Genomic DNA, 14,283 nt, shown 5'->3' with positions numbered 1-14,283 from the left:
GTAGACTATGAAGGTGGTAGAGATGCAGCAGGGCAGTAGCACTGCATTCAGCCCTCCTGCAGCAGGAAGATAATGCTTTGAATAGGTAAGAACTGTTTTGCTGGCTGCCTATCCCATAATGACAGGTATTGCCTTCTGCTGCTGGCTGCTTGGGCAGCTGAATTGGTATGGCACACACCGCTAAGGATGAAGTCATTTTGCCACAAGTGTGCTTCTTGTGTGAGGCAGAACACAAGACTAAAACAAAACTATTTTGACTTATAAAAGCCAGAACAGGAAGAAGCCTTGTTGGCCAGAGGGAGTTTAAACCTTTTCTTTAATTATTTTAATTTAAAATTAAAAGAACAGAAATTACTTTAGGCTGCAACAGTCTTCAGATTCTGCGTCTCAGAGGTCAGTTGTTCTCTTAATCTTTTGTCAGGATTTAGAGTTGTATTCGTTACCATCATTCCCTAATTCTGCCCAAAAGGGGAATATTTTAATTACGCTGCTTTCAATGGTTTATTCTCTTACAGGTATCTTCAAATGGCATCCAGTCCACTCCCTTGAATCTTGCGACTTACTGGAAATGTAATGCTAGCACTACTGATGTGAGAGTGGATTATAAGTACAATCCAGAGTCTATGAATGTGCCTAGTATGCTTTCTAATGTCCAGGTTGTGGTACCAGTAGATGGAGGAGTAACAAACATGCAATCACTTCCACCTGCAAAATGGTAGTATTTTTATTATTTCAGATTCGTGTCAGTGTATTCATTAATGTCATAGTCTGAAAAATTTCACAGGAAGAAACAGCTAATTTTTTTTTGTCTTGACAAAATGCGTAGTATCAGATGTTTAGGACATTTTCTGGTCTGAAACAGATCACGTGCAGCCAATTCACATAAACTAAAATGAGACAATATGCACCCATTCCAACTGTGTAATAATACAAGCCTTTATGAAATTTCCAATGTTTACTTTCTTTTGGCCAATAGACAGGATAAACGTTTTTAATATAGTAATTTGAAACCAAAGTCTCTTAATGGTTAAAAAACACCTTGTGTGTGTGTATATATATATTCATATATATACGGATTATATAGAGTAGAAGAAATGCAGTTCTTAAAAAGATTCCTTGATTGTTCTAGCTTAAAAATTAGCTTCTAATTGAAATGGTTTTGAAAAAAGCCTCAGTAACTGAGGAGCTCTTCATAAGCCAGGTAGCATTGTCTCTCACATCAAGCATCATGCAGGTTATTATCTGACTAGCAGCTACCTGCCACCACCTTCTAAGCCTGCATTTACGGTAGCACTTGAAAGTGAGAGACATATCTTGGGTCATTACATTTCTACAAGTTTGTGAAAACAAGCAGAGGGTAGTGGGACTAGCCAGAGCAGTACAACCCTGGAGCAAAAGGTGAGCAGAATTCAACCACTGCACCTGTGGTTTGGCAGCACATAGGTACTTGCCCAGCTGTAATGTAATTCGTGGACTGTTTATTTCCAAGAAGGTCTTTTTAATGTGAAGAGGGCAAAGAATACCAAGTTGAAGGAGGTCAGGCTTTGTTAACCTTGTTAGTTACAGATCTGTTTACCTACGAAGGTCAGAAGATAAATAAACCTGATGCGTTTATCAGATAGGTTCTGATGTTTCTGGAGGCAATACATTTCAATGTGTTAATTTGACAAAGTAGTAATACAGTATCATTTTAAGTAGAAAAAATCCTGGCAAGACTGAATCTTTCTTGACTTGGTATTTCAAGGGAGCGATACTTTTAACCAAGTCACCTTAAGCTTATTCTGAGCAAGGGCAGGTTCAATATCTGCATGAACAACATGACTAAAACATCTGGTGAAGCCAGTCTCCTGGGCCAGGCTTCTTCCACAAACCCTTCTGTAATGAAGCCTGAGTGAGAGCAGGAACACCCACTCAGACCTCCTAGTGTTAGCTAGGAAGACTCAAATCTTAGTAACAGTTTCATTACAGATTTATCACATTAAGGGACTTGAGCTCAGATTCTCTCTCCTTGACCTAGGCAACTACCCAAGGCCAGAATTTTGAGTCTTGAGCCAAGAAAAAAACGACAGTCATGTCCCAGGCAGCTCTAGTATTTGTATTGTGCCACCTGTTTGGTCTATTGGATTGGGTGATGGGTTTTTGGCTTTTTAAAAATAAATTATTTATAACTTGACCCCCTGCAAGTAACCCCTATCATCTGTGCTACTTGTGTAAGCATTTCACTCATGCTACACCAATGCCAAAAGCAATTTCAAACCTATCAGCACTTCACGCTGCTCACAGCTTTAAGTTGTTCACTTTCCTTTGGTGGAACTGCTGCAAAGTGCTCCAGGAGTTAAAATGGCCTGTCAGCTTAGAGACTCTGGTGCTTGGTACCCTTTTCTGCCTCTTTACAGCATCAGAAGTTAGCTTAAACCCTGTGTCACTTACGCCAACTAGTTTTACTAGAATGGAAATGGAATAAAATTCATGCTGCCAGGAGTCTCACATAGGGGAGAGCAATGTTGATTGCTTACCATCGTCATGAAGCATAAAGACATAGCTTTCAAACCTCTTCCAGGGTGTTTGGCCTGCCCTTACTTACCCTTTGAGACTACAGAGGGTTTTGAGTTGTGAAGCCATAGCCGGGTTATAGGACAGTGTTAACTGTATAAAAGGGTGGTGTATACTTCTGAACTCTGGGGCAATGCAGACACACCCTTCTCTTTTCCTGTTTGCTTTGCATAGTTTTCCACAAACTTAACTTAAAATCAAGTGTTTTTATAAACTTCCATTTAGAGATGTCTGTAACATACCGGTGTAAATCTAGGGAAATAATATGCTAAAACTGGTGCTTATAACTAACCTACCATTCTCTTACAGGAATGCAGACCAGATGAAAGCATATTGGAAAATATCTAGCATTTCAGAAAAGTCTGAGAACGGAGGCAAGTTGCACTCTTTTGTTTTGTTTTATTATTTATAATTATTTTAGCCTCTACGCCCTCATGCCTGTTGACACGTCTTCTCATGCTGTATCCTGTTTACCAGTTCACCTTCTTCTCAATTAATTTCCCCCTGAGAAATTAACATTGAGATGTCATTAACAGTGAGATGTCAAAATGTAAATTTATTGATTAGCTATAAAAGGAAAAATAGTGAAGCCCCCTGAAAGTAGTTAGTCGCTCTAAAATAGAGTTTAGACTGGGTAGGAAATTATTACATCAATTCTATTTGGAAGTGAGCAGTTATTCAAATGAAAATATGTTTAATATCTGTGTCTTTCCACACACTGACAATTGAAATAAAGTAGAAAGAGGTAAGTGGAAGAATTGGGGTGAAGGAAAAAAAAAGATCCCAAAGACCTGTACTGAGATAGATGCAACAATAGATGATTCTTGACCAACATTTTGAGGATCTTTGTTTTGATCATATACAACTCCAGGAAAAAAATGAATCTATGCACATCTGCTCAGAGTGGTAATTTGTAAAGCATTTTGTAAGGTACCAGTAGTTGTCCTCTGCCCAGCTGCCTTTCCCTGAGGCCCAGTTGATGTCACAGCCCTTGCAGCCTCTGCAGGTGCAATGTTTTTCTGAAGCAGAAAAACAAGCCAAAGGGAGGCATCTCATCCTCAAAGCCTCTGTGGAGAAATGAATTTGTGGTGCTTAAAGGAGAGGCCTTTAGCCCTGTTAAGGATTTAGTGAAGGGCATTATGAAAGCACAGACTTGCTTGTAAATATGACTGGTTTCATATAGAAACCACAAGTTGACCCAGAAAGGGAAGACCTCTTCTATTTCTGCAAAGGCTGCAAAGTTGTGGTCATCTTTCAAACAAAATCAGTGAGAATTTTATCTGACAGAGGTTGTTGCTGTAGTTTGGTGTACTTTGTCATTCACTGACCTCACAGTTCTTTGCCATCTGTTTTCCATTATGATTATGTAGGGATAGCCCTCTTTTTCTTTTTCTTTTCTAAACTGTGGAGCTTCTTTTAAAAGAAAAAAATCATACTAAAACGCAAATGCAGCCAGATGAAGAGCTACTGTATACTTGCAGAGCAGCATAAAATGGGTTGCCAGTGATGCAGATTGCATCTTGTGTGTGTTCAGTAGACTTGCAGATATCCCACTGCTTCTTCTATATTCCTTTCTCTTCCCACCATCTTTCTTCCCCTTTTCTTTGAGTATAAACACATAGTACTCACAATTCAGTGTTTAAGAGGAAGTAATACTATGCTGGTCTTACACTTACAGGAACAAAAGGAGAAGTTGTACGAACACTGTTAATGTTAGGACAAATGTCTTGCAGTCTTCTTTATTCTGCTGTACAGAGTCATAAAATGTTTTGGCTTTTTTATGGATGAACACAATTATGTGTCAATTGCAGACAGAGATAAAACACAGAACAGACTTTCAAAGCACTTGAATATATGAGTTTCCATACTTAGAGCGGAAAGAAGTTCCAATTTACCCAAACTATGACAGACCTACTGAAGAAATGAAATGGACCTTAAGCCAAATTTATCAAGGACAAGCAATTGCATAAAACAATTTCATTCATTAATTCCTGCTTTTACCCCAGTAACATTTTAGTTACTAACTTTCCTCATCATTTAGCTGTTCCTATTGACTAGGAATAGCAAGTTGTTTTAAAGAAGTAAAAATACTTTACTTTCATTATTCCATTACTAATTATTTAAATCTCATTTTCCCAGTATATTTTGCAAGAACAAGAAGACCCTTGTTTAAGAACTAGAAAAAGAGACTAGTAACAATGTTGTGGGTTTTTTTAAATGCCTTGCATTGACTACAGAAATGCACTTAAAGTAATTTTGAACTATTACTGCTTTATAATAGCATTGAAGTGCTATTATTACATGACACTTCACCACTGACTCTGAAAAATCAACCCAAATTTGTGGGGGAAAAGTATTTAATCAGCCCTTGTCTTTATTAGAAAAATAAGAATTTCTTTTCATCTGGGTACATTACTGTATAGCTGCATTTCTTCTAACGGTTTTGTTCATTTACATTCATCCAAACAGATCGTGACAACATTTAAATATTCTGATGTACTTTCAAATCTGCTAATGAAAAGTACTACATTCGAGATAGATGGTATTAAGTACTTACAGACCAGCAAGCATAAATGATGTTTATAGGGACCAATCAGATATTTCAAGTAATAAGAGATTACCAGGCTGTCTGATAAGCATATTCTGTATAATCTTGCAGAAATGTGTATTGTTTCTCTTTAAATCACTCACTAGTCATTGTCTTAAACAGAGTATTGGAAAAAACAGACTTGTACTCTCATCTCTTTTGAAAATTGATGTAGGACTGCTACTAGGAACGGATCTCAAAGGTCACCATGTTAGTTTCACTTGTTACTACTAAAAATTTTCAGGGATCGTCTTGTTCTTGCAAAACAACCAGCTTTTCAGTTTTGTTATTTTATAGGTTCTGGATCCCTCAGAGCAAAATTTGAACTTTCAGAAGGACCCAGTAAACCAGCAACACTTGCAGTGCAATTCATTAGTGAAGGAAGCACCCTTTCAGGAGTAGATGTAGAGCTTGTAGGCACTGGCTATCGGCTTTCCCTCCTTAAGAAGAGATTTGCCACTGGTAAGACACTGACATGCTTATACGTTCAAATTAATATTATATGTTCTATAGTGCTGAATTATAAAATATGAAACTGTTAAGTAAGTTATGCATAAACAGTTACTCTTCATTAAAACATGGCTGAAAACTGTTTCACAGGTTTTTTGGTTTTCCTTAGTTACTCAAACTGCTCTCAGGAAAATACTCACAAAATCTGTTTTATCTACTGACTGCAAAAACCCTACCTTTATTTTTCAGGACGGTATATGGCAGACTGCTGATGTACCTGTGAAAGTCATTGGATCAAAGGAGTGCAAGAAGCTCACTCTGCCCTCTCTACTTTTCAAACACTATTTTAACATGCATTAATTTTTTCAAAATGTTGACCTACTTTGAGGCTGAACTACAGAACAGAAAATGCACTTTTAAAAGTCATTTTGCAAACTTTTTATTATTTTATAATAGCACTGAAGTTAACTTCAACACTGTCTGTAAATGATCAACTGCAATATTGGGGAAAATTTGTTGAAATTTTAGTAAATTTATATAGATGAAGTCAAAATAGTAATCCATAGTTGTAATGAAAGTATGAAATTGTATGTTATACTGTAAGCATTAAACCTAAAAATGTAGGAGAGCGAGTAAGAAATATTTGAGCTTTCCATAAGTAATATTCATTTTTCAGATTCTTTAATTGCCATTTTTTAAAGAAAGCAAAGGCAAAGTCTCATGTAGTTCTTCTATCCACTTATGCCACAAAACCAGATGAGTTAGAGATGTATAAAAGAAATGTAACTTGATGCCCACGTATCATATATTATTAACATGTAAGTTGTTTTACATAAGGTTTTTTTCCTCAGTAAGTGCAATGTGTTACAAAATTGCAAAAGACAGCAGAGATTTGCTTCTGCATTTAGTAAATTTTATGGGCGTTGTGATTGTTTGAATTAATGCTGTAGATTTAATTTATTTTTATATGAATTGCATAACATTTGTGCCTTTAAAAAAAGCCTGTGCCTATCCAATTTCTTATTCACGTGCCTCACTTCCTTTTTCAAAGTTTGGCTCTTCATCAAGAAAGCAGGGTGTTTGTATCATACAACTTTATAGAAATTCCTTTGACTGGGATTTATTTAGAAGGCAGATTTGCAAAAAGTGGAGATTGTTTAAGAAGAGGTTTAAAATACTGGATTACTTCCTCATGGGGTAATTGCAATAAATGCGGCTGTAGTAAAGGGAGATGCATCATGCAGGACTTTGAAACTTTGAGATAGTAACTTCAGTGTCACCAAAGATGAGAATCCTGAAAAATCACCGAAGATGGTAAAAGCAAACTTTTAAAAGCAAAGAGCATTTCCCTTCACTTTGACTGCAAGTCTTCGGACTTTGAGTGCTTTTGGGGTTGTGATGTGAATGTAAACATAGTGCTTTGGGAGGAATAGCATTTTAGAAGGGTATTTTATGGCAGCAGGATGACAAGTACTGCCATTTCTATTAGTGTAAATTTTTTCTCTAACCACCAATTTTAATATGTGTATCGTCATCTAATCTGCTTGCCACAGTCTAAGCACAGGGAAGTGTAACACATTAGTAACGTTTTTTTAAAGCAAGTCACTAATTTAGAAAAACTTCTATGTATTTATATTATCAAGTGTTTTTTCAATGCCGAAATCAAAAGTATTGGGGCAAAATAATCCAATAACCTGCACATGGGAATTTCATATGACCATTTTGAATACTACTATCTATTTCACATTCTCTATTAAAACAATAAAACGTGCTTGAACTAATTCATGCAAAACCAGTAACGAATTGGACTGCTGAAGCTTTACAATAAATAAAGCTTTGTAGAGGTTACATAAATCCTAATCTATACTACACACTTTTGCAGATGACCGTTCCCTTGTTAGCACTAAGCACATACTGTACTGTAGATTTGATTGGAAGAATATATTTGGCTTTTAATTTGCTAATCTTATTGAATGGTAAATTTCGAACTCATAAAATGGTACAGTCTTTTTACTGGAATCTTAATTGTAATCTGCTTTGCAATCAAACTGTGTTTAACATGACAATATTCTGTTAATGAAAACCCAAAACTGTATTGCTATTTTTAATCAAGTATTACTTTCATTTCTAAGTTAAATGAAGTAGTTATGTTTCAGCACTTTTAAACTAGCCTTCATTCAGGTGATTATACGTACATTTGCATTGGGTGCAGGTTACAATTTTGAAGCCATACAAGTTTATATAGACTTTTTGTAAAGAAATTCAAAAACAATGTAAAAAGTACATGTAGCTATCTGATAAAAAAACATACGTAGCAAGCTGGTTCTTGCTTGTGTATACAGCAATATCCGTTGTAGCTGCCTCCTAAGAAAATTAATTTGTAAACACAACTCTAAAGGATCTGAATTTTTATGAATTGTTACTATGTCAGACTGTAAATTAAAGCATACAAGTTTATCTTACAAAAATTGTAAATACTTCCGATTTTTCATAAAATGTAAATTTAAAAAAAATTTGCACCCATAATAAACATGTAATATATAATTTAAATGCTGATTTATATTGCCTGTACTTTTGCAGTTAGTCCCACAGGGCTTCTAAGCAGTAAGATAATAGGACAAAACTATGCCTGTATTGAACATTTTAAAAGTATTAATTGATTTTTAAGTGATAAGGGGTAGAGATAATACATGAACTCTTTTATATATTTAAAAAACACCACAGAGAAGGTGGGTGGAAAGATGACTTCTGCAAAGAGTTGCATCTTTACTAAACTGAAATGCCTGAGATGTCTACAATGGCTTATGCCTTTACTAAATTGATATGCTTAACTAATAACTTAGATTAGGCAAAACTGGGGATATGTTTATCAGAAAAATCTCGACTTCGTGGACACGAGCTGTTCTCTGTGCAATCAAATGCTGTACATTCCCTAAATTCCTTAATAAGCCTATATTTTGTTGAGTGCACAGGAAAAAAATCAGTGGCAAGATTAAAGTAATTCCTTCCGATTTCTTATGTTCCACCAGTCCAAAAAAGTAGATGATTTAAGTACTACTTCAGCAGTCTGAGAATAGTCTAAGCTGTAAGCACAGAAACAAAAGTTGAAACTGAACAAATGTGTTTGAATCTGTTTCTTTCCTACTACTCCCACAGCCTGTGTAAGTTTAGTAAGTAACGACTTACTAAATTGACTTTCTCAGCTGGCTGGATATCATTGCAGTAAGTACCATTCTTGTCATACTGGAAAGCAGTAGTCCAAGGGCTTGATTCTTATCTTCTGCTGGAAGGCAGGAGTGAAGAATGCAAGTGCCCAATGGTCAGACCGAATGGTCCATCTAGCCCAGTAGTCTGTCATCAACAATGGCTGAAGAACAGACTGTGGCACAGAGAGCTCAGGGGCCATTTCCTTTCTGCTCCCCCAGCATCCTCAGTTACTGGTTAGCGATGTAAAACGGTACAACGCTGCTCAGTTCTTCTAGTATTCGCTGAACTGCTCTGCCACTTCTGTTAACATTTGACTTTTGTTACTGTAAGCCAGTGCCCACATACTACTCGCAACTACTATAAACTGGATTTATACTGCTCAAGCAGGTTTGTGATTATCTAAGTACATGATCAGGTAGTTTTTCAGGGATAACTGACTACCTCTGCCACTGCCAAATAATATTTATGTAGGGTATTTGAAGGAGCTAAGGTATTTGATTACCAACTGGAACAGCGTGGGAGTTACAAGTGTGGTGGGTTTTGCTATCTAACTAGAAAGGAAGGTCTTGCATCATGCCAAAAAGGATTACATTTCAAGTCTTGTGTGTTTGAGAAGCTTAAGATTGGCATCTTAATATCTGTGTACCTTTTGTTTTCTTGGAATTGCTAGATAATTGGTTTCCATTTCAGTTGTCATGAAAGGGCAATTTTACTTTAGAGCATGCAAGAAAAAACTCAGGAATTCCTCCAAGGATAGAGTAAGCTAAAAACAGTTCAAGGTACTAAAGCAGCAAAAAACATATTTACTGTGCAGTGCCCTTGATCGGACTGATTACCAGGTCTCTTAATAGAAAACTTACTGTTTATCTTTGACTCTGCATATTATCGCACTACTGAGTATTCCTTTTCAACTCAGTTTGGCCTCCACGTTTACTGACATGTTGATTTTTAAGTTCTCCCTTAGTTCATTCAGTAACCAGTAGAAAGCATACAGTCTTTAAAGAATAAAATAATCTTAGAAACACTTCTGGATTACTTATAAACACTTAATACTCAAATCCTGCATTTTCTGTAGCTGCTTTCACTAACTTTGGAATCCATTCTTTCTGTTTTTAAATTTGGGATGGCTATTTTAATTATTATAAACTAAAGGTATGATTTTGTTTGCCATTGTCCCAGCCGTGTTTCTTTTAAAAAGCCTTGTTCTGTAACTTAGCTTTTTCTTTTCATTATTAAAACTCAGCTGTTTGTTTTTTAAAACATAGGTTAATAATCACAAGCCATAAATCATGCCAACTTCACCATTCTGATTACGATTCAACTCTTCCTCTTGGCATCACCCGATCTGCCTTCTTGAAGTTTTCATTTCCTAAGTCATGTTTTCTGCTCCAGAAAATTAGCGGTGGTAATGTGTTCAGTGATGACTCAATTCTTTTTTTATTGTGCTTAAATGAAACATCCCATTTTTACAATTGCTGATTCTCCCCTCCAGGTGTCCCCTCCTGCTTTGTAATTAGATAAACTCCTTACATAATAATTCTCAAAACTGAAGTTGTATCTTTAGTACTGTGGGAGAGCACGCCGGATGTCTTCCCCTGCAAGAAGTGCTGCTCTGTCCATGTAGCTCTGAGCTAGAACTTGGCACTAATGCACTCAGTGCTCACTGAGCGTGGGGAGCACAGTTCACTTAAGCATCTGCCTTTACTTCCAGGCAACAGTAGGTTTCCTAGAGGGAGAACTGGGGAATCTGTACCCCCATTTCCCTGAGCTATGACCTTTCCAAATTGTTCAAGGTGGCAGCACTTTTGCCAGTTGATCCCCAAGAGATGCCACAAAAACACACATTAGAATTCAGAGGTTTTTGGCAAATAGCATCTTCTAGCCTTTCCTCCAAGGGATCATCCAGCTTAAAACAGTCCTACAATACCTGGTTTTGGTCAAAAAGAGTAAAACCATAATTTGTGTTTCAGGAAGCAGTTCATCCCATGTAGGCAGCAACAGTGCAGTCTCCTGCTTTTCATACTACCGATGGTTAGGAAAAGCCAACAGTTGTCACAAGTTGAAAAGAAGCTTTCAAAAAATGTTGCATCTTTCTTAAAGTGCTGACTGTTACCTCGACACCAGTTCTTAAGCAAAAATTGTGCCGAGTTTTACCCTTAAAGACTCATTCGCAGCCCATGGGAACATAGTCTCAGCTATACCTCCTATTCAGGTCATCAGTAAAGGTAAGTGTGTGTTTGTACCAACACACAGCAGGAGCAGTATTATCCAGAAGACATGTTCGCTATTTCAGCTACTCACAAGAGTCTACAAGCCATTATTTTAGCATATGGAGCGAATCTTAATACCTTGCTCCTATATCCAGCAGCACCAGCAGCCTACTGTGTCCTCTTCATGGAAGCTGTAAAGTATTCACAGCATACTGTGAATGTGTATGTGCCACATACAACACAGTGATCTCTTCTATTGGTTTTTTTTCTGGAATTAAGAAAACAGTAGAATATTTTTAAGAACTTGCTTAGTGTTCATAGTGAACAACAGTATCTACCATCACCCATCCATCCAGTCCCAAAATGGATTATCCAACTGCATTAAAATTGTTAAGTCTCTTCTGGAGACTTTCCTTTAGTTAAAGGGTCTTCTATTCTCTTAGACTTTTTAAAGCATTCTGTACTTGCCTCTGTATCTCCACCATGAATGTTTAGCAAAGCCTCTTCACCTCTCTCCCACCAAGGTAGGTTTTTTTATTGTAATTGCTGCCATTAGCTATATTTAAACACACATGTGAATTGTATGTTTACAACAGATACACAACCAGATCTAACCAGATGTTTGCAAATAATGATTCAAATGAATGTTAGACCACATGAGGTACGTCTTTCAGTGTTCTCCCCAGACTTCACGGGCTCTACAGAGAATACTCTCAGCGTCTTCTACGCACTCCACTGTCATCTCTGTAACCCAACTATGGTAATTGTAGCAATTGGGTCAAGGCGAAGAATATGTTAAAAATAATGTGAGAATATTTCTGTAGTGAATAAACTAGTGCCATCCTTTCAGAATAAAGCACACTGCACCGAGATGCAAGAGACCTCCTTGCTGTACTCAAGATGTACTTTTAAATCAGAAACACACAGGGCTGCTCTTAAGGACCATATTGGAACTACTTACAGTCTGCTCACACCTTAATTTAAGACAGATATTGTTAGCATACGAGTGCTGTCAGCCATATCTAATCTTGGAGGCTTCCTTTGGCCTGTCACTTTCCTGAGTTAAGAAATTCTGTGCTCTGATAATTTTGTACAGTAGGTGCTTTCCTCTAGGAGGGTCCGAAACTCCGCAGAAGCTCTCACACTTCCTGGCTGTGAGCAGATTACAGGCAACTCACTTAGAGTGCCCCAAACTGAGCTCAAAACTGGAATTTGGAGCATAGAGGTTGTGGAAAGAAATAAACATAAATTAAATACTCTGATGCAGTCGCCAAAGAACCATAAATTATACCTCACCTTAAGCTGCCTGGCTGGACTGCACAACCAAATATTAGTGACAACCGAGTCACCATTACTTGATTGCATTTGTTGTTTATAATCAGGTTTAAAGGTCAACTTTTAGATTTTCTAGATGCTCATAAAGCAATAATCCCATGGTTGAGATGCCTACACTAATTAAAACCAACCAAACTGGCTTAGGCTACAGCTTCATGATGAGCCAGTGGAACAGTTCAATATTGCCAAAAGACATAGGCCATGCTCTCCATTCTCACCCACCACACCTTGTACAAGCTCTGGCGTGCATCAGATCTGTTTATGAGTCAGCTTAACTCACCAACCAGACATACGTCGAACCCAGGAAAAAAAAAAAGAAGAAAATATTTATGCTAAGTTAAGCCAACAGAACCAGCTTGCAGCAGCATCTGGCAAACATCGGGCATAGGAACTGCCAACCTAAGAGCAGAGAAGGGGTAGGGAATGAGATCTCCGCCTTTTGGCAGCAACACATCATCAGCCCAGCTCAGCTGTTCACCAAACCACAGCCAGAGAGGGGAACTAAAAGCAGTTGGCTCCAATGACATAATAGAAGACTTCTCTTAATAGTAGCTATAAACCCTGAAGTCATAACTGTAAGAGGTTGATAAGAAAAGCAAATAAACACAGGGGGTAAGAAAGTCCATGTAGATAGTTTAACTGAGGGTGATAGAAAGGAGTTTGTTCCGAAAAACAACAACAAAAATTTTTAACTTCCACTGTGTTACTGGACCTATACTAGCTGGAAATGCCAGGATCAGTAAGAACACAAAACAGGGAGAAAGAAGTGTTTGATAAATATTTTGCCACATTTGTTAAAGGGTATCCAGATTATGCAGTCACATGGTGAAAATACTTTGCAATCCAACAGTATCTAAAGAGAGATGTTAACACATCATCTACTAAAGCTAAATATTTTTAAACCAGCAGATCAGATAAACAACATCCAAGAATTTAGGAAGTTGAATAAACCATACTATGGCCCATTAATTTTTATTTCAGTGAGTCTTAAAATGCTGGGAAATATTAGAAGATTAGAAGAAAACTAACACTGCACCATTACAAAAAAAAAAAAGGAAAGGTGACAATCCAAATAACTGTAAAATAGAACTTGTTAAGAAAATTAGAATACAGTTAAGGTAATTAGTATCAGTCATGGAAGTACTGAATAGAGGTCTTTTAAACTAATTTAGGATTAGGTTGAAAATCTGGATCATAAGAGTAATAGGGTCAAAGGAAAAAAGATCTATGTAAGATACCTGATTTAGCAGTACACAACATTTTGGTTTATAACTAGAGCAATGCAAGAACATGATAGATTAAAAAATGAGTTTTAAGATGTAACTAAACAGGGAATCAACTTTAAGCACATTTCTGGTGGATTCCTGCAGACTTCATAATATTTAATATTGTTCCAGTTACCTGATGTTAAAAAACCTGAAGTTTTGCAGATGACAAGAAGACTGGAGGAGAAAAAAAAATAAGCTAGATGTCATGTATAAACTGTTTTTACCACTTAATCATCACACAAAATGGCAGGAAGAGAGTTTAGGAGCAAAAAAATAAGGACAAAATAACATAGCACTTTGGGATAACTAAGGACTTTTCTAACTATTCTTAGAAGACATCTGGGGCTAGAACTGCTGACATCAAATCGGCAGATCTTCATGGGATCACAGAAGAGCTGAGACTAGAAGGGAACTCTGGAGATCATCTAGCCATTTCGCCTGCTCAAAGCAGGGGCAAAGAACTGAGGTCTTACCAAACCAATGAACTCTTCAGAGATCACAATGTAGGTTTTAATAACAAAAAGGTCCAAAAAAGAGTGATTTCTGTGGAACCAATCATTCCCCCATTTACCAGTACAACGTTCTCCAGGCTATATTGGCTTTCTGGACCTTCCATTAGTTCAGTGAACATCTATTTAACTATCACTCTTACCTTATTCTTTTCTGCCTTGTA

At 37.0% G+C, this 14,283-nt stretch overlaps 1 protein-coding gene across 1 annotated transcript in view; it reads left to right on the top strand.

The window, feature by feature from the left end:
- Positions 1-6,380, top strand: part of FCHO2 (FCH domain only 2) — a gene marked incomplete at its 5' end in the record, with an annotated part of 43,503 nt that extends 37,123 nt beyond the window's left edge. Inside the window, 4 exons of the mRNA XM_009582375.1 lie at positions 516-715; positions 2,863-2,927; positions 5,438-5,602; positions 5,840-6,380. Of these exons, the coding sequence (XP_009580670.1) occupies positions 516-715; positions 2,863-2,927; positions 5,438-5,602; positions 5,840-5,862 (453 nt within the window). The remainder of the gene's footprint in view (positions 1-515; positions 716-2,862; positions 2,928-5,437; positions 5,603-5,839) is intronic.
- Between the last annotated feature and the right edge of the window lie 7,903 nt (positions 6,381-14,283).

Source organism: Fulmarus glacialis, unplaced genomic scaffold, assembly GCF_000690835.1.
Source record: "Fulmarus glacialis isolate BGI_N327 unplaced genomic scaffold, ASM69083v1 scaffold11397, whole genome shotgun sequence".
Classification (NCBI taxonomy): domain Eukaryota; kingdom Metazoa; phylum Chordata; class Aves; order Procellariiformes; family Procellariidae; genus Fulmarus; species Fulmarus glacialis.
Note: the sequence above shows the minus strand (reverse complement) of the source record. Positions and strands in the feature narration are given on the sequence as shown.